Genomic DNA, 27,822 nt, shown 5'->3' on the forward strand with positions numbered 1-27,822 from the left:
CAGATCATTTATGAAGATATTGAACAAAACCGGCACCAGGACCGACCCCTGGGGCACTCCACTTGACACCGGCTGCCAACTAGACATGGAGCTGTTGATCACTACCCATTGAGCCCGACAATCTAGCCAACTTGCTACCCACCTTATAGTGCATTCATCCAGCCCATACTTCTTTAACTTGCTGACAAGAATACTGTGGGAGACCGTGTCAAAAGCTTTGCTAAAGTCAAGAAACAATAGAATCATAGAATCATAGAATATCAGGGTTGGAAGGGACCCCAGAAGGTCATCTAGTCCAACCCCCTGCTCAAAGCAGGACCAATTCCCAGTTAAATCATCCCAGCCAGGGCTTTGTCAAGCCTGACCTTAAAAACCTCTAAGGAAGGAGATTCTACCACCTCCCTAGGTAACGCATTCCAGTGTTTCACCACCCTCTTAGTGAAAAAGTTTTTCCTAATATCCAATCTAAACCTCCCCCACTGCAACTTGAACCTCCCCCACTGCAACTTGAATACATCCACTGCTTTCCCTTCATCCACAGAACCAGTAATCTCATCATAGAAGGCGATTAGATTAGTCAGGCATGACCTTCCCTTGGTGAATCCATGCTGACTGTTCCTGATCACTTTCCTCTCATGTAAGTGCTTCAGGATTGATTCTTTGAGGACCTGCTCCATGATTTTTCCAGGGACTGAGGTGAGGCTGACTGGCCTGTAGTTCCCAGGATCCTCCTCCTTCCCTTTTTTAAAGATGGGCACTACATTAGCCTTTTTCCAGTCATCCGGGACTTCCCCCGTTCGCCACGAGTTTTCAAAGATAATGGCCAATGGCTCTGCAATCACAGCCGCCAATTCCTTTAGCACTCTCGGATGCAACTCGTCCGGCCCCATGGACTTGTGCACGTCCAGCTTTTCTAAATAGTCCCTAACCACCTCTATCTCCACAGAGGGCTGGCCATCTACTCCCCATGTTGTGATGCCCAGCGCAGCAGTCTGGGAGCTGACCTTGTTAGTGAAGACAGAGGCAAAAAAAGCATTGAGTACATTAGCTTTTTCCACATCCTCTGTCACTGGGTTGCCTCCCTCATTCAGTAAGGGACCCACACTTTCCTTGACTTTCTTCTTGTGCCAACAGACCTGAAGAAACCCTTCTTGTTACTCGTGACATTTCTTGCTAGCTGCAGCTCCAGGTGCGATTTGGCCCTCCTGATTTCATTCCTACATGCCCGAGCAATATTTTTATACTCTTCGCTGGTCATATGTCCAACCTTCCACTTCTTGTAAGCTTCTTTTTTATGTTTAAGATCCGCTAGGATTTCACTGTTAAGTCAAGCTGGTCGCCTGCCATATTTACTATTCTTTCGACTCATCGGGATGGTTTGTCCCTGTAACCTCAACAGGGATTCCTTGAAATACAGCCAGCTCTCCTGGACTCCTTTCCCCTTCACATTATTTTAATCAGCCACAGAGGTTTAGTGTGTTCATAACAATGTTCAGTGCTTTTAGAAAAAGAGAACACTAATTTACTTTGTTTCAGAGTGGTAGCCATGTTAGGCTGTATCAGCAAAATAATGAGGAGTACTTGTGGCACCTTAGAGACTAACAAATTTATTTGGGCATAAGCTTTCGTGGGCTTAAACCCTCTTCATCGGATGCATGCAGTGGAAAATACAGTAGGAAGATATATATATATATATATATATATATACACACAGAGAACATGAAAAAATGGGTGTTGCCATACCAACTGTAATGAGATCAATTAATTAAGATGGGCTATTATTAGCAGGAGAAAAAAAACCTTTTGTAGTTATAATCAGGATGGCCCATTTCATATAGTTGACAAAAAACATTAGTGTGGAGAAATAGTTTTACTTTGTGTAATGACTCATCCAATCCCAGTCTTTATTCAAGCCTAATTTAATAGTGTCCAGTTTGCAAATTAATTCCAATTCTGCAGTTTCTCGTTGGAGTCTGTTTTTGAAGTTTTTTTTGTTGGAGAATTGCAATTTTTAGGTCTGAAATTAAGTGACCAGGGAGGTTGAAGTGTTCTCCAACTGGTCGTTGAAAGTTATAATTCTTGATGTCTGATTTGTGTCCATTTATTCTTTTGGATAGCGATTGTCTGTCTGGTTTGGTTATCTCCATAACAATAGACATGTTTATAATATTTCACCAACTTTAAATTAACTTCAGATTTCCCCAAAATTCAATCTATGCCTTTAGAATAAATGATGTTAAACACAACCAGTTTTACACTTGGCATGTCTAAGAGGGATTTAAAGTCTGTTTTTGACTGGAAAAACAGACTTATCCTTATTGTATAGTGTCTGCCAATTCCTCCATAACATTGCGAAGTAGAAAAAAGGAGTTATGGACATGTTTTGGCACATCTCCCATACACGACTGCCATTGTTAACTCTGCCTACATATCTGACAATGCAGCCAAGCAAATTCCATTCTACAGCTGTTTCCTCCATAACCAGCATGTAGCTGTAGAAATTAACTACATAACTCTAAAGGAAACCCAAAAAAGCCTACTAGTTTCCATAGGTTTTTCACAAGTATTTTGAATGCCTTAAAATACTACAAACATATTGAAAAGCAGTATTTATGGGCAACAAAGATGGCAGTGGAGATGAACAATTCCTGAGACTTTGGAGTTAACAAATCTCTTACTTGTGATCCAGTGATAATAAAAATAGTTTTGTTTCTAACTGTGGTGGTGTACGCAACAATATTTTTTAACAAGATGTATCTTCAATTCTGTGAAGTGTTAAACTATACTAAGTACTTTGTGGACTATCATTTTCATTATTCTCAACTTTTCTTTTCCCCCCTTCAAGCTGTTTGCTTGCAACAGTTTTACCTTGTGCTAAACGTTCCTCAGCTGAATGATCGTTATGGAATGTTCAGTTGCTGCATTTTTTGTTAGAAAAAAGTACTTGATGTGAAAAATGTGTTTTGCTTTCCCAACTTTGCCACTCTTGTAGGTACACATACAGAAATAGAAAATTCTAAAGGTATGATTTTTTCCTTGCCATAAACATGTTTTCCTTGCATGTCAATTTGTCCCGTTACAGTTACTCTTTTTTTCCCTCTTTTTATATCTCCAACTGTCTATGCCTCCTCTTTCTCTAAATCATCTGGCTCTCATTCTTGGATTTCTGCACCTACAGGTCCATTGGATAAGCCAGAAGTTTGGGTTTGGGTTCCAGAAAATGGAAACAAACCACTTAAAATTTTGAGTTACGATATCCTTTTTCGTATATATAAAGCCATAGACTTAGGTCTGGTCTATAAGCTAGGGTATGATTTTTGTTTTTGTTTTTTGTTCGTGTTTTTTGTGGTCACTGCAGTAGCATGTGTACAATTATAGTGGTACAAATGTACCTTATGCTGGTATAGCATATACCCTTTCCCTTATGTAGATAAGCTATACTGATATAAATACTTATGTACTGGTATAATTGTGTCCACACTGAGGAGGTTATATTACTTTAACTGTAGCAATCTAGATAAAGTGGTACATTTGTGAGCTAATAAAGCCCTTAATTGTTTTCAGAAGGTGGAAGAGCAACCAAACTGGTTTGCTGTTATGGTCTAGCAAAATGGTTCTTACTACAACCACCTGTAACCGAAAAAGGAGGAAAGATGCTTTCAATGGGGCACATATGGAGGGTGGCAGCTGCTTCCATTGCTACATTTGTGGCACCCACAGTCAGGTACCACCCACACATGCCCACATGCAAGGGCCTGCTACAAGGGTAAAGTGTTAGACCGTCAAATGTTAGACCACCTGCAAAGGATTGCTGGATTTTAGTTGCAGGACAGATACACAGAACCGGTTGTAGATTCTGGGTCAGAAAAGATGGGTGCATAGTTAAGACACCTAAACAACTTAGTTCTATCTTGTAGTGACATCATGAGGAAAAATATGAAAAAAATCTAATGTGCCTTTAGATATCAGTTTAATTCTAGCACTAATATGCAGCAGTCATAATTGTATGGTTATTGTGTGACATCACTACAGGGCAGATTTAAGATTGCTTTGATGCCTTAACAGCATTTTTATACTTTAACATGTTTGGGTTTCTTTTGAGTTTATCCTTACCTATAAATCCATGAAATTTAGAATATTTGTTCTTGGGATAATTACATAATCACTTTAATGGATTTTTACCTTTAATTAGTGATATGTACTCTCAGCTGTAACTCTATCTTTGTGTATATTTGTCTGTGAAAATAGATAGTGTTCCTAGAAAATTTTAAGCCACATGTTGGGTCTGAATTTTTTATTTACTATTGAAAGTATTACTTAAGAGTACTATAAGTGAAAGATTATAAAGAAAAACTCTTATCACTTTGCGTATATTACAGTACTTCATGTATAATCTGTTTCATAGTTTCCCATGTGTAGTCAATTAGTCATTTTTATGCTTTTTATGAGTCTTTAACAGAGTGACCGACAAGAAAAAACATTAAACAAAATAGGAAAAGGTTACTATAAAACCACAAAAATTAGCAACAGAATTTGTGAGCATTTGTAGTACGAGTTTAAAAAGTAATTTTTTAAAAAAGAATCATAGAATCATAGAATATCAGGGTTGGAAGGGACCCCTGAAGGTCATCTAGTCCAACCCCCTGCTCGAAGCAGGACCAATTCCCAGTTAAATCATCCCAGCCAGGGCTTTGTCAAGCCTGACCTTAAAAACCTCTAAGGAAGGAGATTCTACCACCTCCCTAGGTAACGCATTCCAGTGTTTCATCACCCTCCTAGTGAAAAAGTTTTTCCTAATATCCAATCTAAACCTCCCCCACTGCAACTTGAGACCATTACTCCTCGTTCTGTCATCTGCTACCATTGAGAACAGTCTAGAGCCATCCTCTTTGGAACCCCCTTTCAGGTAGTTGAAAGCAGCTATCAAATTCCCCCTCATTCTTCTCTTCTGCAGGCTAAACAATCCCAGCTCCCTCAGACTCTCCTCATAACTCATGTGTTCCAGTCCCCTAATCATTTTTGTTGCCCTTCGCTGGACTCTCTCCAATTTATCCACATCCTTCTTGAAGTGTGGGGCCCAAAACTGGACACACTACTCCAGATGAGGCCTCACCAATGTCGAATAGAGGGGAACGATCACGTCCCTCGATCTGCTCGCTATGCCCCTACTTATACAGCCCAAAATGCCATTGGCCTTCTTGGCAACAAGGGCACACTGCTGACTCATATCCAGCTTCTCGTCCACTGTCACCCCTAGGTCCTTTTCCGCAGAACTGCTGCCTAGACATTCGGTCCCTAGTCTGTAGCGGTGCATTGGGTTCTTCCGTCCTAAGTGCAGGACCCTGCACTTATCCTTATTGAACCTCATCAGATTTCTTTTGGCCCAATCCTCCAATTTGTCTAGGTCCTTCTGTATCCTATCCCTCCCCTCCAGCGTATCTACCACTCCTCCCAGTTTAGTATCATCCGCAAATTTGCTGAGAGTGCAATCCACACCATCCACAATCAAGTAGACACAGTGAGTGTTCATTCCCCAAACGTGTTTGTTGTACCCAGCTGGTGATCTCTAAGGAGAAATATGTCCATGGCTGCATTACAGCTCTGGATAAATCATATTAAGCTAGAAAAAATATTATTTTTTGAGAATATTAGATATATAGAGATTTTGAATCAAAATTAGATATTTTGTATTCTTGTATGCTAGTACCCAAATGGTTTTTCATCTGACAGCTTTTTAATACGGTGATGGTGTCTGAGATTTGGGATCAAAGCAATATATTTGGGTGTATTCTACATTATACTTACGTGAGAATAATGGAGGACTGTCTTCACTTCTAGTCTCAATGCCTTGACAAAGACTATGTTAAAACCCCCATAAAGAGTTAAATTGAAATGCCAATAGACATTTCTTATCAAATATATCACTCAAACATAGAAAGAATTGGAAAAAGATTAAGTGAAGTACGTTTTGAATACAGTCTAGGGTAACCTAAAAATAATCCTATTAACATCCCAGTTTTTGAGTTTGCCAGCATGCTTTCTAATTGTAGATCCCAGGAAGATCTCTAGGAAGTGCAAAGGATCATGTTGTTCTGTTACTATCCATAGAGTCTATGTGCTATTCTTAATACCAATAAACTGAAAAGAGATATGAACGAGAGAGTGAGAACAGTATAAAGATGCCAAATAAGCTGTAATTACAGTTCTGTAAGTGAGACTGAACACTGTTTTAAAGTATTAAAAGTGGTTACAGTCTTCATTTAATTTCTAAATTTATTCTATCAAATGTTTCCATTTATTTATTCCATTACTCAGAAAGTATGTTGATAAAGTAATTAATTCTTATGTGAATCAGTAATTTAAGGCGGTCATGTGGCCAACGGAAGGTGGTCATGTCTACATTGCAAACTTCTGCTGGCAAAGATGTGGGTCAAGAGTGTGAAGAAGTGTGATCACCAACTGACACAACTGTGCTAGCAAAAGCCATTTTGCCAGTCATTATGTAGTTGACAGTTATACCAGTAAAATAGCAGTTTGCTTATATAAGCTGCATCCACACTAGGAGCACTTTACTGATATGGTATACTGGTATAGCTATATTGGGAAAGTGCTTTTAGCGTAGACATGGCCAGTAATGCAAACTCAGTAACAGTTTTTCTCAACTCAACACACAGGATTTTATTAATGTAACTGTGTTACTTCCAAAAGTTACTTTTATGGCTACAGCACTGGATGCTGTGTTGAGAAACACGCATTCCTGTGTGTGTTTTCTGTTAATGTTTCTGGTTGAGTGAGATGAAGAACTCTAGTAGTCACCAAAATTAATTATTTTTAGATAGCCTATAATAATGCCTCATGCATTCTACCTGGCATTTATGGAAAAAATAATAGGAAAACTGGATGCCTACATAAATGCACTTTTTGTTTTTAAAGTATCCTTGTACTATTCAATTTCCTACATATTTTAGTAAAAAGTGGATTTTTGTAAAACAAATAGGACTTAATTTAGATACTAAATCTCAAAAGTGAGCAAGATCCATGCAGCTGAGGGTACGCCTTCACTACCCGCTGTATCAGCGGGTAGTGATTGATCTATCAGGGATCGATTTATTGTCTTGTCTAGACTCGATAAATCGATCCCCAAATTGATGCCTGTACTCCACCTTGGCAGGAGGAGTAAGAGGAGTCTACTGGGAAGCCTCAGCGGTTGACTTGCCGCCGTGAGGACGGCCAGGTAAGTCGAACTAAGATACTGCGACTTCAGCTACACGAATAGCGTAGCTGAAGTTGTGTATCTTAGTTTGAAAACATCATCTCCCCTGTAGCCCAGGCCTAAGACTTCATCTTGTATATTAAATTCATAATATTGAAGAGATATTGCCAGAACACACATGACTTTAAATTTAGGTTTTGTAAAAACAAGGTTTGCAAAAGTCAAAATGTTTCCATGAACTTAAATAAAAATAAATCATTTGATAAGGATTTTCTAACAAATCTTCCCATAGATATTTTGCAATCCAGCATTGCTATTTTGCGCTACTGCATAAGAGACCAGAAATTAAATGGATTAGGTATTGGCTTGTTTCTTCCTGTCTAAGCTAAGACAAATGCAAAATATCTATAGCATAAAGTTTAGTTCTCCAGTTTTAATGATGAAAGATGATGTTAACAGCATAAAAGAAACTTAAAAAAAAAAATCATGGTTAGGTGCCTAACTCCCATTGTTTTCCATTGAAAATCCCACTAGGCATCCATCTGCATATTTAGGTGCCTGAATATCTTTGAAAATTGGAAGAGGAAAATAAGCTTTCCTGCTTTTTCGACTCCCAAGTGATTTCTAACTAGTCCAGATGAAGGAAGTGTTCTCTGCACCTGCTTGCTAAACTGAAACCAAAAATAATTCAGGCAAAATCTTTTGTGCAGAACAGCAATTGAAAGTACTTAACGTTTGGAAAAATGTAAATACCATCATTCACTGTGTTGTAAAGACTGAAAATAATACAGATATTTAATGCAGTACATGAAATTGTGACCTGTTTTATAAAGGCTGAGTTGACCTCAGAAATTAAGTGTGTTTTTCATTTGATTCTTTATGTAACTGAAAAGAGCAGCACCCTCTATCTCATTATTATTTGAGGAGGGCTCATCGATGCAGTCCATTTTATTTATGTAAATGATTTTAATAAATTATAATGTTTAGACCTTAACATAGCTTGTCATGATTTCAAATTTAAATTTTAAACGCACTTTTTTTTAAAAAAGGAAAATGTATTTGAATTATATAAAAAATCTACTTTAAGAAAATCTGATTTTTGTTGTTGTTTAAAAACAAACAAAATTACTTTTATTCATTCTGGGACAAAGAACAAAAGTTGAAATAAAGTTTCATGAACTGAATTTGCACTTAACGTGTAATGGGTAGCTCTTGATTTTTTTTTTTTTTAAAAAGGCTTTAATTCTTTCAAAATTGTCAAATACCTAATTTCCAGAAGAAGCTATGAAATGCATACAGCAGGAATAATGAAGTTAACTGCTTTAACACTTATAATTTTTTCATACAGCTTTAATATCAGGTCTTTTATCAGACAGATAAGTTTTAAAGTGTAGATCCAACTAATAAGCCTTAAAATGAATATTGCTGTAAGCAAGAAATAAGGTATATGTTTACATTTAGGTAAGTACTCTATAATTAATTATATATACACACACACACACACACACGTATATTTTTTCTTTTCCAGACGGTATACCTCAGGTTTACTATTTTGGACCTTGTGGCAAATACAATGCCATGGTGCTAGAACTACTGGGACCTAGCTTGGAAGACCTATTTGACCTGTGTGATAGGATGTTTTCTCTTAAAACCGTTCTTATGATAGCTATACAGTTGGTAAGTATAAACATATGTGAATTTATATATTTAATAATTTGAGTGTATTCATTAGTCCAGTATGTGGACAGTCTTTGTAGTAGATTTAAATACTAATTTATCTGATAAAGGATCTATACTTTACAACAGGGGTGAGCAAACTTTGTGGCCCAAGGGCCACATCAGGGTTGCAAAACTATATGGAGGGCCGGGTAGGGAAGGCTGTGCCTCCCCAAACAGCCTGGTCCCCACCTCCTATATACCCCTTCCCACTTCTCGCCCCCTGACTGCCCTTCTCAGAACCCCTGACCTAACTGCCCCTGCTCCCTGTCCCCTGACTGCCCCGACCCCTATCCACACCCCCACCCCCTCACAGGCCCCCCAGGACTCCCACGCCTATCCAACTGTCCCCTGACTGTCCCCCGGGAATCCCTGCCCCTTATCCAACCCCTGCCTCCTCACCATGCCGCTCAGAGCAGCAGGAGCTCGCCACCCAGCCGGAGCCAGCCACGCCACCGCGCTGCCCGGCCGGAGCAGCGAGTCAGCATGCTGGCAGCGCAGCAGGGGGAGGGGCCGGGGGCTAGCCTCCCCAGTTGGGAGCTCAAGGATGGTTCCGCGGGCCATTGTTTGCCCACCTCTGGTTTACAATCTCTTAAATTGTGTTGGCTGTATTGCAGTCCTTTAAAGGACACACAACAATGAAATATTACTTAGTTGTCATTTTTTTCTGTGCCATAATTTTTGCCGTAGGACAAAATTTTAAGGACAGTTGCATAAATTCAGTATCTGTTTTGAAGAGCTCATTTAATTGCCTAAAGTCATAAGGCTCAGTTTGACACGCTCGTTTCCATTAGAGTAAGCAAATTAAACTCTTAACATAGGCATTTGCCGTCTTCACACATTGTCTTAGTCATAAAATTAGGAAAGGACAATACAAAAATGCATGATACAAGCAAAATTGTTTAAATGGAAAATCAGAGGTTTCAAGGCATTTTTCTGAGTAGCCTGCCGTCAGACTAGATTCGAATAAAAGCCAAATAATATTGGTTTATTTGCATTGTCGCAGATTTATATTTACTAAGTAATAGCATCTTCTAAAATCCAGATATATAGTGCACCACTTTTTTTTCACCATGGGTAAAAATTTTAAAAGCCCCTTGGGCATTTTAAGTGCCAGTATTTCAGTAATAATGGCATTTAAAATTAAATAATCAGTGTTGTTTAAATGTCACTGAAGAGGGGGATATCCATTTCATGGCATGAATAGCAAAGATTCCATTAAAAAGGCTTACAGCAGCACAAATGCAAAGTAATTTAACAAGCATTCTTTACCGAATATAAAAATGGTTTTCAAACCTTAATTTACACATTTAGGAGGAAAGCTATATTCATATTGGCGATGCACTGGCTAATATTTATATGTACAGAACATTGTGTGTCCTTACGGATCCTTGATGCTGTTAGCAAGACAGCATAATTCCAGGTCTTGTTTTCATATCCAGTCTTGCACGAAAATGCATTCAATACAGCTTGTTCATGGCTGACTTTACTTTGTTTCTTTTTTTGTGATTCATATGAAGCTGTAAATGTAGATTTTTTGTTTTATATATGCAAGTGATGGAGTGTATTTTCCTCTATACACGTGCTCATGTCTCATCAACATTAAGTGGAATTTAGGGATATGTAGAGAGGAAAACAGTTGTCTACAGTTTGTTTTAAAGGTGATAAGACTTCCATATATATAAAGCTGATGTAACAATACTTGTTTGCATCTACCATGCTTTCTTGTGGTAATTTGAAGCTTAAACTAAACTCTGTCCTTTCTTCTCTTTAATAAAGATTTCTCGTATGGAATATGTCCATTCAAAGAACTTGATATACAGAGATGTAAAACCTGAGAACTTCTTAATAGGACGACCAGGAAACAAAACCCAGCAAATTATTCATATTATAGATTTTGGTTTGGCAAAGGAGTATATAGATCCAGAAACAAAGAAGCACATACCATATCGAGAACACAAGAGCCTAACAGGAACAGCCAGATACATGAGTATAAACACACATTTAGGAAAAGGTATGTTGCATTTTAAATGCAGAAACTAGTATTCAACAACTATACTATCTTTGTATGAATTGGTATTTACCTCTGAATCATCCAGTTTGCCGATTGTTAAAGAAACGATTTCTAATCTGTGCTCATCAAAAACTGAAGACATTTGCACTGAATTAAATTGTTATTAAAACACTATAAAAATAAGATTCTCTTGATTCTAAAGTCATCCTACACCATATTATCTCAGATCATGATCCTATCTGTTTACAAATATTACAGTATGTTTTGTCTTATGGAATAGTTATCTAACAAGGGTGGCCAAACTTACTGACCCCCCCGAGCTGCATACGACTATTTTCAGAAGTTTGAGAGCCGGGGCACACCTGCTGGGGCTCAGGCCTTCAGACCCGCGGGGGGCATCTGAATGGGTTTGGGGCTTCAGCCCCACTCATGGTGAAACACTGAGCCCTGGCAGGTGAGCCTCAATGGGCAGAAGCCTGGAGTCCCCACTCCCAGCTGGGCAGAAGCCCCAACCCTAGCACCCTCTGCAAGGCAGATGTCCTGAGTCCCGCTTCATATCTGGTAGGTGGAGAATGGGATGTGTGTGTGGGGACATTCTGCAAGCTGCTCTTTAAGGGTAAAAGAGGCGCATGTGGCTCACAAGCCACAGTTTGGCACCCGTGTTATACAATGAGGATGAAGTATGTGTGATTAACTTTCTTTTCAAAATGTGTTTAGAAATATCACAATTTTTGTTGTTTTTTAACTTACAAAGTGAATATATTGGGTGTGAAAGGATTGAAGTTCTCTAAATGCAATAATAGGTACAGCTTAGACAGCAACACTACAAGATTTCCTTGCTATCTTGCCAGCTTGCCTGATCCCTTACATGGAGAAAGACCACTCATTGGTTTCAAAGGTAGTTCTAGTTTTGATGCCGATTCAGTCTTTTGCCCTTCTGCTCAGACTACCAAGTAGGGGTGTCAGTTATGATATGTTTCAGAGTAACAGCCGTGTTAGTCTGTATTCGCAAAAAGAAAAGGAGTACTTGTGGCACCTTAGAGACTAACCAATTTATTTGAGCATAAGCTTTCGTGAGCTACAGCTCACTTCATCGGATGCAAAGTCTGCTGCAGTTTCCACGGTATGCATCCGATGAAGTGAGCTGTAGCTCACGAAAGCTTATGCTCAAATAAATTGGTTAGTCTCTAAGGTGCCACAAGTACTCCTTTTCTAGTTATGATATGAACACTTTCCATAAAGAATTGTATTCTTTGATTAAATTAATGTAGGTGACTGAAAGACCTGTATATGGTCACAGCAAATTTTAGGTATTAAGGATTATGCATTTAAGAATTTTTTTATTTTACTTGTGTTTGTGCACACCATAATGTACATGGAAAGAAAAATAAAACTTTTGAGGAGCACTCCATAGTACAGAACCCAGCTATTAATATATTAACATACACAGATCCATCCAACAAAAGTAATAGAAATCACATGACTAGCAGAGACCAAACATCCAGTGTTATCTGGGAGAGAGCTTCTTCAAGAAGTAATATTGACATAACTTGTGTGACTTAATTAACCTCTGTCTTCCTGAACACATTCTTAAATGTTATCTAAAGGGAACGTGTTGCACATAGACACATTAAGCCTTTGTCAGGGTTTCCTCCCCACTCTGCACTTTAGGGTACAGATGTGGGGACCCGCATGAAAGACCCCTTAAGCTTATTTTTACCAGCTTAGGTTAAAAACTTCCCCAAGGCACAAATCCTTCTTTGTCCTTGGACGGGTACTGCTGCCACCACCAAGTGAGTTAGACAAAGATTCAGGAAAAGGACCACTTGGAGTTCTGACAATATATAAAGGGGAATGGCTGCAACTGAAATTTAGTTCTTTCTGGCAGCAAAAATTAAAGCAAGCTCCAAATACTCCTCTCTTCTGCCCCTTTGAGTACTTTCTTTTTTGTGTGTATAGTCAGAGATTTTTTGTGTATTTTAAAAAGAAAATCCATACCTTTGCCATTGCAGGCATCATCTGGAACCCAGCCATCTTGGGCTGTATCCTCTTCACCTAAAGCCAGTCCTAATAGGATTGCTCTTTTTTGCAGGTGTTTTTCCTTGTATGGGTTCTCTAATTCTGCAGGTAGCATGGCTGAAGTAGCTAAGAAAATCCAGTGTTTTTTCATGTACAGTGCTTTTTCATAGAGTTAAGGCCAGAAGGGACCATTAGATCATCTAGTCTGACCTGTATAGCACAGGCCATTAAATTTCACCCAGCTACCACTGTATTGAGCCCAAAAAGTTGATTGGCAAAAGCGCATCTTCTAGAAAGGCATCCAGTCTTGATTTGAAGACCTTAAGAGATGAAATCACCACTTCCTTTGGTAGTTTGTTTTATGTAAACTATTACAGATGACCATGTTTAGTATCTCCAGTTCTGGGCAAAGGTCACAGCTCAAGCAGGCACGTGCTTTCCTTCTCTTTCTTCAGGGGAGCCTGCAAAGATTGGAAGTACTGCCTCAAAATCTAACTGATGGGGGGGTGTGAGGGAGCTTTTTAAACTCCTTGTCAATTGAATTTGGCACCAAACATCCATCACCAACATTGAGGCATGTTGATTTTGAAGACTTGTTAACCTGACTTTGTATTGAGCATAAGCAGCACTGAGATTGTTGCTCTCAACTGGGTTAAAGGACATTGAAGGTTAGTGCCCTGATTTTCCTGTTTTGAGCCCAGCTAAGCAGGCTGGAGATTCCAAGTTGCTATCAGCTTCTGAGCATCCAGGATTCTGTCCCTGGATGGAAGAAGTAGTAAGGGAAGAAGGGCCATGCTTCTGAGAGAGTAAGTTTAGCCTTGCTGTCCTGGAACCTCAATCTTGGTCTCACTGTATCAAGACACTCAGAAGGTGGTTTCAATATTTTTACTCACTCTGGCTTCTCTGGTAATGGCATTGGTCAGTGAGAAAACTCAACAGGCTTCAGCAGACTTCAGATCTTTGATCTGCTTTGCTACATAGTAGATGAGAATTACAGATTACCGAGAAGCATGAATTCCTCACATGGGTTAAGATGTTGGCCTTTCTAGATCAGCCCAAGAAGAACAGAAAATGGATTTCCAGTCCCAGCTCCAGAGGCAAAGCTCTTCCTGACTTCAGGTTTTACAGAAGTCTTCTTAACAGTACTGTTCTACTGTGAGCAGCTGATCCTTCGCATCAAGTTTCAAGCAACTGGTTAGCTGAGACAATCCTGAAAGACACCTGCTTTCACATGATCAGTTTTGGCTCATTAAATATATTCCCGGTCCTGTGTAGCGGTGAATATTGTCCTTTGGTATTTGTATGGCACTGAAAGCTTTTACCAAATGCCTAATTGTCATAACTGCTTTTTTCAGACAGTTTGGCATCCATGTCGTCTTATATTTAAAATAATAAACTGAACAGATCACATGCCCCATGCTATGTCTTCGGCTCTCAAGAAAATGTGCACATGTTCCAATTCTAATAAAGAAAAATCTACTTTCATCTTGGCACAAAAGATGGAGTTAAGTGGAGACTCCATGACTGCAAAAGCTTTCTTGAGAGGGGATATGTTTCATACCATTATGGAGACGGAATCCTTTTATAATCCCAGTCTGAAAAGTATATTGTGGCTTTTTACCAACGTTAGGCCTAATGATTCCATGTGCTTATGTGACACCATTGCCCATTCTGGATCTTTGCTGCTATAGGGAATGCTGTATTATCACTGAGTATACTAGCAGTGCAGGCAGAACTCAGCATCAATGGCAGATATCTCTCCTGGACTGGGGACAGAACTTCCTGTACTCATTCCCTTAAAAGTTTATTTGGAAAGTTACAGGTTAGCACCAAGATACGGTGGCCTGGGCTCTGTAGTTTTGATCTTCTGATCTATTTGAATTGATACCACCACTGTAAGACCCGATGTACTGTATCATAGCTTCTGTCTTTTGTGTCTGGGATGAGATTCTTCACCCAGCTCCAGTCTCTCTCTCAAGTTGACAGTCTAGCTTTGGGATTTCTGGGCATGCTAGCTTGAAAAATATTCTACTCAGGTATAAAATATGCTATCTGCAGGAAGCTTTCAAGCAGATATATCCACTTGATGAAGTGGAAGAGAGATTTTCATTTTGACAGCTTAAAAGTGAGTAGAACCAATACTGTGATCCATTGCTTTTATCTTAGACTGTTACACTCTGAAGAATATGAATGATCTTACATTATGCTCACTTGGCTGCCATCTGTTTTCTTCTTCCTGGTTGAATTGGTTGAAAAAAATTTTTTTTCACTCTGCAGTTAACAAGTTTCTGAAAGATTTCCTCCATTTTTCTGCTGGTGCATGAACTAGCTCTGTCATGTTTCAGAGTAGCAGCCGTGTTAGTCTGTATTCTCAAAAAGAAAAGGAGTAGTTGTGGCACCTTAGAGATTAACAGATTTATGAGCTGTAGCTCACGAAAGCTTATGCTCAAATAAATTTGCTAGCTCTACCATGTAATTCTAATCTTGTTCTCACAAAACTAATGGAACCTCTATTTAAACACTTGTCTAACTGTTCTCTGTACCATTTGTATGAAGATGCATAGCTTTCCTCCATGGATATGACATCTGTTCAGTGCTATCAAAATACAGCATGATTGTACTGTTCCACAGGTGTAAGGTGGTCCTGCATCCTCACCCCCAGATTCTTAGATAAAATGACCTCTGATTCTATCTCAATCAGGTCATTAACCTGCCTCTTTTCCCCCCAAAGCCTGATTTATAGGTAGGGAGGTCACTTTCCATATTTTAGATGTCTGTATAAGAGATCACATCTATTCATAGGTTCCACAGGCATCTTGTGATATGTGGTGGTGTTAAGGCCATAGATCAAGTTACCAGTTCTGAAAGGCTGTCCAAATGGATCATACACATGATTATGATTTAAGTGTTCAATCTCCCAAGAGTGGGTATTCATAGGAGCAGTTCTCAATATAAAAATTTCTTTGCCTCTGTAAGTGTGTGTTTGAAGATCATCCATCTGAATCCAGACTTTCTGCCCATCTTCTTATAGAAGCAACTCTGAAGAAGAACTGTATTGAATTAGTGAAAGAAATTGAAGGGTAGCTGGGGCCACTCCTCTTTTTAGGCCACTGGAACACTGTATATGAGAGTCTAGTACAGGGGTGAGTGGCCTCACCTGAGACTCCGCTCTGGAAGATTGTGTTCACATACCAGGAGCGCACTTATTTCAAGAGTGGATCATGTGGGCAAACACCTGGAAGAACCACAGTTACTATCATAAGTAACTGGGTTTCTTGGAGTGATTTCGACTCTTGGTACCTGTAACACCTTGTAAAGTGGTTTGTGTTTGTGTGGATAAGCAGCTAACAGCACTAGATGTTTTGCTAACTGTTCTGTTTATCATCATTACTATATTGCCCAATCTCTGCTTTTAATTTAGTTATTTTTAAAGGCTCACACAATTAAATGTGTCAAAAACATATAAACATGCAAATTTACCTCAACTACCACCTTACTTGTACTAAAACTGGTCATCACATAAAAACAATGGTAGCAGATGAGAAATTATCTTTTATTTTGCCAGGGAGTGGAATCTTGGAGCTCCGTGGAAGATATTTATAGTCCCCAGCCTTCCAAAGTTGTTCTTCTGCTGATTTAATCCAGTCCTGGGCATCCATCAAATGAGCAACTCCCTCGCAGGGAGACTCCTGGACAAAAAAGCTGAGGACCATAAGTTTGCTTGGAGTGGGGCATTAGAGAAGGTTATCACTCAAGGCTTTCTGTGTCAGGGCTAAGAAGTGGTATTGTACAATACACTTAAGGCTTCCACTTTCACCGTCCTACTTTCCCACAGTGCATGGAAGGTTGCTAACTCATTTTAAACCTACAGCTGTGGAATTAATTTACCCTCTTCAGATATCCTTTACAACAAATGTGCCAAAGTCATGTTGGAGGAGCCTTCTTTCTTTGCACAGTAAAAAGTGGACTTTGCATCTTGTCAGAGGCCTTCTCAGTATAAACAAGGTAGAGCTGCTACTTGTCTCAAAGTTCTTAACCACAGTATAGGTTTTTCAGAGCATCTATTTATAGGTACTGTCAGGAAAACTCTGCAGTGAAAGATTAATTGATCATGTCAGCTGTCACACAATCCTTTTGAAAGATTGACTTTGAGAAATAGATTATTTTGAAGACTGAATTCAGAATAGAAAAAATTCAACATTCTCATTAATTTTATTGGGACTTGTTTTTGTAGCTTATAAGTAAGGCTGCATTTTAATCACAGGTATTTTTAATAAAAGTCATGGACAGGTCACAGGCAGTAAACAAAAATTCGCGGCCCGTGACCTGTCCATGACTTTTACTATATACCCCTGACTAAAACTTGGGGGTAAGGGGTTGGCAGGGCTGGGGGAGATTCCCTACCCAGGTCCCGGGAAGCAGTGACCTCCAGCTCCTAGCTCCACATGGGGCCTCCGCTCTGTCCCAAGCCCTGGTTCTGCAGGCCCCATTGGCTGGGAACCGCGGCCAATGGTAGTTGCGGGGGCGGTGCCTGCAGGCAGAGGCACCATGTGGAGCTAGGAGCTGAGGGAAGAGAATTCCTGTCACCCTTCTGGGGAGCAGCCCCCCTCCCGGTAAGCACCGCACTCCAGCCCTGAGTCCCCCTACACACAAACTCCTACTGCTGGGGGTGTAGGGGGTCCCGAGACTGCCCCAGCAGCTATAGGTGCAACTGGCCCAGGGGCTGCCTGAGCTGCTCAGGTGGCTCCCGGGTCAACCGCAGGGGCCGCTGCAGAAATCACAGAGGTCACAGAAAGTCATGGAATCTGTGATTTCCATGACCTCCTTGACAGACACAGAGCCTTACTTATAAGAGATAAAATGCCCTCTAGAACTGAAATCTGTTTGTCATCTACCTAACTAAGATGGCAGCAGCAGATGGAAAATTCACCGCAACTATTAAGTTGTGTGCTTCACCCTAGCCTTAGTACTCCCAAGTGTTGCCAGGACCTCAAAATACAGCATACTGACCTATGTAGCCTTGATCAAAAATATTAACTCCTAACAATTATTTGATGCCAGTGTTTTATTAAACTAATTTCTACAGACAAATTCTTCTTGCAGCTTGAACGATCTAGCTGCAAATCTGATGTGCTTGTTAGCTGTCTGTCCATGGTGTCTGAACTGGCTCTCCTGAAAACCAGTGAGCTTTGGATGAGGGAAAAATTGTCTGCTCTGAATGCCTTGTCTGTGATCCAAATTCCAGGTTAATTATAGCATCTTTTGATCTACACTGAAGGATCCAAGGAAAGAAGGTTTTAGTTTACTCTTTGACAATGCAAATCTGTTCAAACTAGTGAGACCTAATACATCCAGGTTGTCGGTTAAATCTCATATAAGCAATATGGTGCCCACTCTTTCACAAGAGTGTACATTTTGCTTTACTTATGAGGGAAGGTGAAATTGCTGGTGTGCTCTGAAGCCTATTATTGGGTAGTAAAGAACTTAATCAGATGTTACTAGAAATCTTCAAATGTGGAGAGGCTAAGCATGGTAGCTGTGAATCTTGGTTTTCCCTAGAAGGGTGTGGGTTTTCCCACATGTTAAAATAATATGGCTTTATTCCCCGATTTATAAAAAGATTACTTTAGACTTTAAAAACAGGTAATTCTGTTTATTTGAGAGAAATAGACCCATTCTACAACCCTTATAAAGAGATACCTAGTTCTCTCGCACACATACATTCCTTTTGCTTGTTTAGGCATAAGTAGGCCTCCATCTTCTTTTCTCTCTCATTCCTTTTCAGGAAGAGAGGCTTTGAGTTTAGATTCTGGAAGAAGCCTAAGGAAAATGGAAAAAAAATTGTCTTCTAAATTTCTGTGTGTCTGAAGATTCTCTACATTTGCTGAAATCCTAATTAAACAATGCTTGGTTTGGGGTTTTCTGGTTTTTGGTATTTCCCTAATTTCAGAAAACTTTATATTGCATTTTATTACATTCTCTTTAAACTTTTTGGTTCAGGGAAGTTTAGTCAGACAGTCCTAACTGCTCTAAGGTATGTAGGTTTTTATGTGAATTGTTATATTAATCCCTATTAGAAACATTGAGTGTTATGTTCCAGGTCTCCTTGACTTTTTTGGTGTTTTTTCCCCAAAATCATTGAAGAGGAGGAGTTGAGCCATATTATAGGGAATTCTGTTGACTATCTTTTTTTTGGTGTGAAATATAGTGCTACCGGGATAGCTAATGCTAAATAAAGGGCCAAATGCAATTAGTATGTTTAAAGAAAACAAAATCTCAAACAGAATTCTCTATTAAAGTTGGTGGCTCTAGAATCTTTCTTTGGGTTGAACCTTCTCATTCTCCATGTGTTTGGAATCATTTTTTTAGATTGACTTTTAAAATACTGTTTCAGATTTCAGGAAACTTCTTTTGCTCTCTTTTACAGAGGCACATTAGGTAAGTGGATGCTTCTGAATGTATTGCTTTTTTAATGGAATTTTGTTCAAAATAAACATTCAAACTTAAGAAAAAATTAATTAAAAACATGTTCTGACTATGTACAGTACTCCCCTTAATTTTTTAATATTCTTAGATGTGATACTTCAGATGTTCTCTAATGAATATACAGGCCAGAAGCTCTCAGGATAGCTACATAGGGACACTCCAGTACATCAGGCCTGTACTTGAAGGTTCTCTTTCTCTGAAGAGGACCCTTTCTCATGTAACACAAGCTCCCAGATACTCACCAATCTATCAGTAGCTCCACATTTTTTCAGAGTCACACTTTCCCAGGATAGAGTCCCCAGTTCCATGTTCCTCAGTGTATACACTTGCATTTATAATGTATATTGTTTGATCTAAATCTCCCAGTTTACCAAGTGCTTTAGATCACTCTGAATCAGTGACTCTGACCTCTTCATTTTTAGCCCTCCCCAAATTATTCTCATCTGCTAACTCTATTAGTGATGTTTTTGCTTTCTTTCAGGTCAATGATAAAAATTAGGGCTGTCAAGCGATTTAAAAAAACTAATCACGATTAATCTCACTGCTAAACAGTAATAGAATCCATTTAAATATTTTTTGATTTCTACATTTTCAAATATATTGATTTCAATTACAATTGAATACATTCAGTTACAGAATACCAAGTGTACAGTGCTCACTTTATATTTATTTTTGATTTCAAGTATTTGCACTGTAAAAACCAAGGAATAGTATTTTTCAGTTCACCTAATACAAATACTGTAGTGCAATCTCTTTATCATGAAAGTTGAACTTACAAATGTAGAATTATATAAAAACTGCATTCAAAAATAAAACAATGTAAAATGTTAGAGCCTGCAGGTCCACTCAGTCCTACTTCTTGTTCAGCCAATCGCTCAGACAAACAAGTTTGTTTACATTTGCAGGAGATAATGCTCTCCGATTCTTGTTTACAATGTCACCAGAAAGTGAGAACAGGTATTTTCATGGCACTGTTGTAGCCTGTGTCGCAAGATTTTTACATGCCAGATGCTCTAGAGATTCATATGTTCCTTCATGCTTCAACCACCGTTCCAGGGGACATGCGTCCATGCTGATAATGGGTTCTGCTCAATAACAATCCAACGTAGTGCGTACTGATGCATTTTCATTTTCATCATCTGAGAGTGAGTTTGTGTGTTTGGGGGGGAGGGGGCGTGAGAGAGCCTGGATTTGTGCTGGAAATGGCCCACCTTGATTATCATACACATTGTAAAGAGAGTGGTCACTTTAGATAAGCTATTACCAGCAGGAGAGTGGGGTGGGAGGAGGTATTGTTTCATGGTCTCTGTGTATATAATGTCTTCTGCAGTTTCCACAGTATGCATCCGATGAAGTGAGCTGTAGCTCTCAAAAGCTTATGCTCAAATAAATTGGTTAGTCTCGAAGGTGCCACAAGTACTCCTTTTCTTTTTGCAAATACAGACTAACACGGCTCTTACTCTGAAACCAGCAGAAGGCTGATTTTCTTTTTTGGTGGTTCGGGTTCTGTAGTTTCCTTATCGGAGTGTTTCTCTTTTAAGACTTCTGAAAACATGCTCCACACCTCATCCCTTTCAGATTTTGTAAGGCGCTTCAGATACTTAAACCTTGGGTCGAGTGCTGTAGCTTTCTTTAGAAATCTCACATTGGTACCTTCTTTGCATTTTCTCAAATCTACAGTGAAAGGGTTCTTAAAACAAACAATGTGCTGGGTTATCATTTGAGACTGCTGGAACATGAAATATATGGCAGAATGCGGGTAAAACAGAGCAAGGGACATAGAATTCTCCCCCAAGGAGTTCAGTCACCAACGTAATTAACACATTGTTTTTTCAATGAGCATCATCAGCATGGAAGCATGTGCTCTGGAATGGTGGGTGAAGCATGAAAGGGCATACGAATGTTTAGCGTATCTTGCACATAAATACTTTGCAATGCTGGCTACAAAAGTGCCATGCAAATGACTGTTCTCACTTTCTGGTGACATTGTAAATAAGAAGAGGGCAGCATTATCTCCTGTAAGTGCAAACAAACTTGTTTGTCTGAGCGATTGGCTGAACAAGAAGTAGGACTGAGTGGACTTTAATTTTCCTGATATCTGCTGGGAGAGCAATACAGCGGTGCATAGACAATCCAGGAAGTTTTTGGAAAGCGTAGGGGACAATTTCCTGGCGCAAGTGCTAGAGGAGCCAACTAGGGGGGGCGCTTTTCTTGACCTGCTGCTCACAAACCAGGTAGAATTAGTGGGGGAAGCAAAAGTGGATGGGAATCTGGGAGGCAGTGACCATGAGTTGGTTGAGTTCAGGATCCTGACGCAGGGAAGAAAGGTAAGCAGCAGGATAAGGACCCTGGACTTCAGGAAAGCAGACTTCGACTCCCTCAGGGAACGGATGGCCAGGATCCCCTGGGCGACTAACTTGAAGGGGAAAGGAGTCCAGGAGAGCTGGCTGTATTTCAAGGAATCCCTGTTGAGGTTACAGGGACAAACCATCCCGATGAGTCGAAAGAATAGTAAATATGGCAGGCGACCAGCTTGGCTTAATGGTGAAATCCTAGCAGATCTTAAACATAAAAAAGAAGCTTACAAGAAGTGGAAGGTTGGACATATGACCAGGGAAGAGTATAAAAATATTGCTCGGGCATGTAGGAATGATACCAGGAGGGCCAAATCGCACCTGGAGCTGCAGCTAGCCAGAGATGTCAAGAGTAACAAGAAGGGTTTCTTCAGGTATGTTGGCAACAAGAAGAAAGCCAAGGAAAGTGTGGGCCCCTTACTGAATGAGGGAGGCAACCTAGTGACAGAGGATGTGGAAAAAGCTAATGTACTCAATGCTTTTTTTGCCTCTGTTTTCACTAACAAGGTCAGCTCCCAGACTGCTGCGCTGGACATCACAAAATGGGGAAGAGATGGCCAGCCCTCTGTGGAGATAGAGGTGGTTAGGGACTATTTAGAAAAGCTGGACGTGCACAAGTCCATGGGGCCGGACGAGTTGCATCCGAGAGTGCTAAAGGAATTGGCGGCTGTGATTGCAGAGCCATTGGCCATTATCTTTGAAAACTCGTGGCGAACCGGGGAAGTCCCGGATGACTGGAAAAAGGCTAATGTAGTGCCAATCTTTAAAAAAGGGAAGAAGGAGGATCCTGGGAACTACAGGCCAGTCAGCCTCACCTCAGTCCCTGGAAAAATCATGGAGCAGGTCCTCAAAGAATCAATCCTGAAGCACTTGCATGAGAGGAAAGTGATCAGGAACAGCCAGCATGGATTCACCAAGGGAAGGTCATGTCTGACTAATCTAATCGCCTTTTATGATGGGATTACTGGTTCTGTGGATGAAGGGAAAGCAGTGGATGTATTGTTTCTTGACTTTAGCAAAGCTTTTGACACGGTCTCCCACAGTATTCTTGTCAGCAAGTTAAGGAAGTATGGGCTGGATGAATGCACTATAAGGTGGGTAGCAAGTTGGCTAGATTGTCGGGCTCAACGGGTAGTGATCAATGGCTCCATGTCTAGTTGGCAGCCGGTATAAAGTGGAGTGCCCCAAGGGTCGGTCCTGGTGCCGGTTTTGTTCAATATCTTCATAAATGATCTGGAGGATGGTGTGGATTGCACTCTCAGCAAATTTGCGGATGATACTAAACTGGGAGGAGTGGTAGATATGCTGGAGGGGAGGGATAGGATACAGAAGGACCTAGACAAATTGGAGGATTGGGCCAAAAGAAATCTGATGAGGTTCAATAAGGATAAGTGCAGGGTCCTGCACTTAGGACGGAAGAACCCAATGCACAGCTACAGACTAGGGACCGAATGTCTAGGCAGCAGTTCTGCGGAAAAGGACCTAGGGGTGACAGTGGACGAGAAGCTGGATATGAGTCAGCAGTGTGCCCTTGTTGCCAAGAAGGCCAATGGCATTTTGGGTTGTATAAGTAGGGGCATAGCGAGCAGATCGAGGGACGTGATCGTTCCCCTCTATTCGACATTGGTGAGGCCTCATCTGGAGTACTGTGTCCAGTTTTGGGCCCCACACTTCAAGAAGGATGTGGATAAATTGGAGAGAGTCCAGCGAAAGGCAACAAAAATGATTAGGGGTCTGGAACATATGAGTTATGAGGAGAGGCTGAGGGAGCTGGGATTGTTTAGCCTGCAGAAGAGAAGAATGAGGGGGGATTTGATAGCTGCTTTCAACTACCTGAAAGGGGGTTCCAAAGAGGATGGCTCTAGACTGTTCTCAATGGTAGCAGATGACAGAACGAGGAGTAATGGTCTCAAGTTGCAGTGGGGGAGGTTTAGATTGGATATTAGGAAAAACTTTTTCACTAAGAGGGTGGTGAAACACTGGAATGCGTTACCTAGGGAGGTGGTAGAATCTCCTTCCTTAGAGGTTTTTAAGGTCAGGCTTGACAAAGCCCTGGCTGGGATGATTTAACTGGGAATTGGTCCTGCTTCGAGCAGGGGGTTGGACTAGATGACCTTCTGGGGTCCCTTCCAACCCTGATATTCTATGATTCTATGACTTGTAGGCTGTAAAGTTTTACATTGTTTTGTTTTTTTCAGTGCAGTTATGTAACAAAAAAAAAATCTATGTAAGTTGCACTTCTTTGAGTGCTGTCTCTATGGGTTCTCCACTTCAGGTGGTGGTGTGTCCCGCTGCCGTTGATCGGAGATTTTTTCTAGCCATGTCTGGTTGGGATATGTGTGTACAGTAGCTGTCTCACAGTGCTGCTGGTGCCTCTTCTCACATGTGCTCACCCCCTCAGTTCCTTCTCAACCATTCTCAGCTTGAGATGGGGTCTGTTAGTGGTATCCCTACTAACTTTAGAAAAATATAGTTTTTAGGTTAAGATAGTGAGTTAAACTATTTAGTCTTATCTTACTGTAGAAGTCATATTTTAGTGTTGAAGTTCAAAATTTTTTTTTTCTCTTTTAGTTAAGTCCCCAAATCTCAAAGAGGGATGCTTAAAAATGCCTGGATCCCAGGATTCAAAAGTGTGCGTCTTGTAAAGATGCCTTCCAATCTCAGTCGGACACTCACTTTTTGTCTGGTGCCTCGGTGAGTCGCACATTCCTCAGAAGTGCACTCACTGCAGCAAACTACAGGCAAGGGCCAGGAGGCATAGGGATCGCCATCTGAAACTAATCTTCATGGCGAAATCCCTAATCTTTGCAACAGATTCAACAAGTGGCTCCCCTGAGGCTGTCTCCATTGACAGAGCGAGTGCCTCATCTTCACAGAAATCAAGAAAAAGGGCCTTGTCCTCACCAAGCCACGAACCGTTAAAGAAACGGTCTCCGGTGAGATCCCTGCCATCGGTGCCGAACTCATCAAGAGTGAGCACCTTCGATGCACCAGGCACCTCCAGCACCGTCCGCCCAGTGACCTCTGCCAGCAAGGTAAAGGAGTCGAATGGTAGGCACTGTACAGACTCCTCCTCCATGGCACCGTCTACCCCAGCAAGGGGTTTGGTATCACAACCTGCACCGCAGGCCATCGCTCCCCCACTGGCACCAAGCGCAGCTGGGGCCGAACATGGAATAACTGAAACAAACTACGACTGTGCCGAGGAAAGCCACACACAAACAATCGGCACCGAAGAAAATGGCACTGTTCCAGTCCAGGACTGGAAACCAGCAGATGTAGTGTGGCAAACCCCGGCCTCCATCTTCCCAACTAACAAATGCATGGACAAGAAATATCATGTGCCAAATAAGAGCATCTAATTCCTGTTCGTCCATCCACCACCAAACTCATTAGTGGTGGATGCAGTCAACCCATGGGGCAAACAATACAAGACCACACCTCAGGACAAGGAATGGAAGAGACTGGAGTTATTAGGCTGAAAAGTCTACACCTTGGCCACACTGTGCTACTGGCAAACTATGACCATGACAATTTTAATAAACTGACAGTATTCACTCAGGACATACCAGAGGAGAAAAGAGACCAGTTCTGGGCCATTGTCAATGAAGGCCAACTTAGCTCCAGGACTACACTCCAGGCTGCCCTCGATGTAGCAGACACAGCAGCCTGCATGATGGCAATGGCCATAGTAATGCGTAGGGCCTCGTGCTTCACTCCTCAGGAATCCCTAGAGAGCTCCAGCACAAAGTAGAAGATCTGCCCTTTGACAGAGACAAGCTCTTTTCCGCAAAAACTGACAAAGTCCTTCAGTCAAGAGTAACATTATGGACCCTAGGGATATACATACCACTTAATAGGAGACAAAGATACCAGCCCTACAACAGGAGAGAGACAATACGTCTCAACGCCAGCAGAGACCATAAGACGCACGGGGAAAGAGACACAGAACACAGAGACAATCACAGAATGTGGCATCCCAACAACCACCAAATAAGCAGCAATTGTGAAGAATTGGTCAAGGGTCTGCACAACCTCTCCATAGCAACAGCGTCAATGACCAATACCCAAATCTTTAGGCCAGAGGTGGCCAAACTATGGCCTGCAGGCCACATCCGGCCCATGGGACCGTCCTGATTGGCCCCTGAGCTTCTGACCCAGGAAGCTTGCCCCTGGCCCCTCTCATGCAGTGATGCCACTGTGCAGGCAGCGGGGCTGCGAGCTCCTGACACTCTGAGCAGCATGGTAAGGGAGCAGCGCACAGCGGTGAGGGGGTTGGGGTAGCAGGTCCCAGGGGTCAGTCAGGGGACAGGGACCAGGGGGTGGTTAGGGGTGGGGGATCTCGGGGGGGAAGTTGGATGGGGCAGAAGTTCTGGGGTGGTCAGGGATCGGGGAACAGCGGGGGTTGGATAGAGTGTGGGAGTCCTGGGGGGCCTGTCAGGGGGTGTGGCTATGTTGGGTACGGGGGGGGGGAGGCGGTTTGGGGTAGGGGTCCCAGGAGGGGCAGTCAGGGGACGGGAAGTGGGACAGGGCAGAGGCAGGGGCCAGTTTCTCAGTGCGATATGGCCCTCGGGCCAAAAAGTTTGCCCACCCCTGCTTTAGGCACCGACTCAGAGCATATTACAGCAACTGGGCCTCCATCATCTTGAACTAGTGGGTCTTAGAAATCGTTCAAACAGGCTATACCATCCCCTTTATATCTTTCCCACCTGCCCAGCCCCCCTTTCCCATCCCTCTTCAGGACCCTTCTTATGAGCACCTGTTGAGACAAGAGGTACATCACCTTCTGCAAATACGTGCACTGGAACTAGTTCAGTTACATCCCAGAGGGAAGGGATTCTATTCCCATTACTTCCTGACCCAAAAGAAAAATGGGGGGGGGGTGGAGACCCATCCTTGGTCTAAGGAGACTCAACAAATTCATCCGTGCCCACAGATTCAGAATGGTCACCCTGAGCTCAGTCATCCCTGTGCTGGACGATGGGGTCTGGATTCGCAGCCCTCGACTTACAAGATGCATACCTTCACATTCCATACTTTCACATTATAATCTATCCGGCTCTCAGATGCTTCCTAAGTTTACAGTAGAACAAGAAGATTTCCAATACAGAGTGCTACTATTTGTCCTCTCGACGGCACTGAGAGTATTCACCAAAGCACTTGGGGTAGTAGCGGCTCACGCAGATGGGGGATACCGATATTCCCTTACTTAGATGACTGCCGACTCAAAGGCACCACAAAGACAGAAACAGAACGAAGCATTCAAATAACCATCTCTCTCTTTCACTCCCTGGGACTGCAAATCAATGAAAAGAAGTCCACCCTGACTCTGGTACAGCAACTAGAGTTAATTGGAGCTTACCTCGTGGCCAGAGAATCGCTACCAAGGCCACATTCACAACAATGACCTCCCTTATATCGTGGTCTCCCTTATAGGTGGTCTCACAGTCCCTGGGTACATGTGTGGACATGCCTACAACTATTGGGATATATGGCTGCTACCACATTCATTGTAAAACATGCCAGGCTACACATGTGGTGCCTTCAGAGATGGCTGAATGCAGTATGCATCCCACAAAGACACAGTCTAAACAAGAGAATCACACCCACCACAAAGGTGATAAAATCACTATGCTGGTGGACAAACCCAATGAACGTTTGCTCCAGTGTACCATTCCAACAGGAACCACCATCTGTTCAGATCACAACAGATGCCTCCCTGATAGGATGGGGGGCTCACCTGAACCAACATACCACCCAGGGCAAATGGTCCTCTGCGGAAACACATTTACACATAAATCTACTAGAATTACACCCGGTATGCAATGCATGCTGCCTCTTCCTTCTCTCATAAGAAAGAGAACGTTATGGATCCTAACAGACAACATTGCATGTATGTTCTATATCAACTGCCTGGGTGGAGCATGATCCTGCTCCTTATGTGTGGAAGGTCTAAAACTATGGAATTGGTGCATAAAGCACAATATCACTATAATAGCATCATACCTACTGGGCCGCCT

The 27,822-nt window shown here is 41.5% G+C and overlaps 1 protein-coding gene across 7 annotated transcripts in view; it reads left to right on the forward strand.

The window, feature by feature from the left end:
- Positions 1-27,822, forward strand: part of CSNK1G3 (casein kinase 1 gamma 3) — a 165,092-nt gene that overhangs the window by 90,144 nt on the left and 47,126 nt on the right. For all 7 annotated transcript variants that reach the window (XM_084629411.1, XM_084629409.1, XM_084629406.1 and 4 more), the window contains 2 exons: positions 8,742-8,890; positions 10,709-10,943. In XM_084629411.1, the coding sequence (XP_084485537.1) occupies positions 8,742-8,890; positions 10,709-10,943 (384 nt within the window). The remainder of the gene's footprint in view (positions 1-8,741; positions 8,891-10,708; positions 10,944-27,822) is intronic.

The sequence above is a fragment of the Lepidochelys olivacea genome, assembly GCF_965140295.1.
Source record: "Lepidochelys olivacea isolate rLepOli2 genome assembly, chromosome: 5".
Lineage (NCBI taxonomy): Eukaryota > Metazoa > Chordata > Testudines > Cheloniidae > Lepidochelys > Lepidochelys olivacea.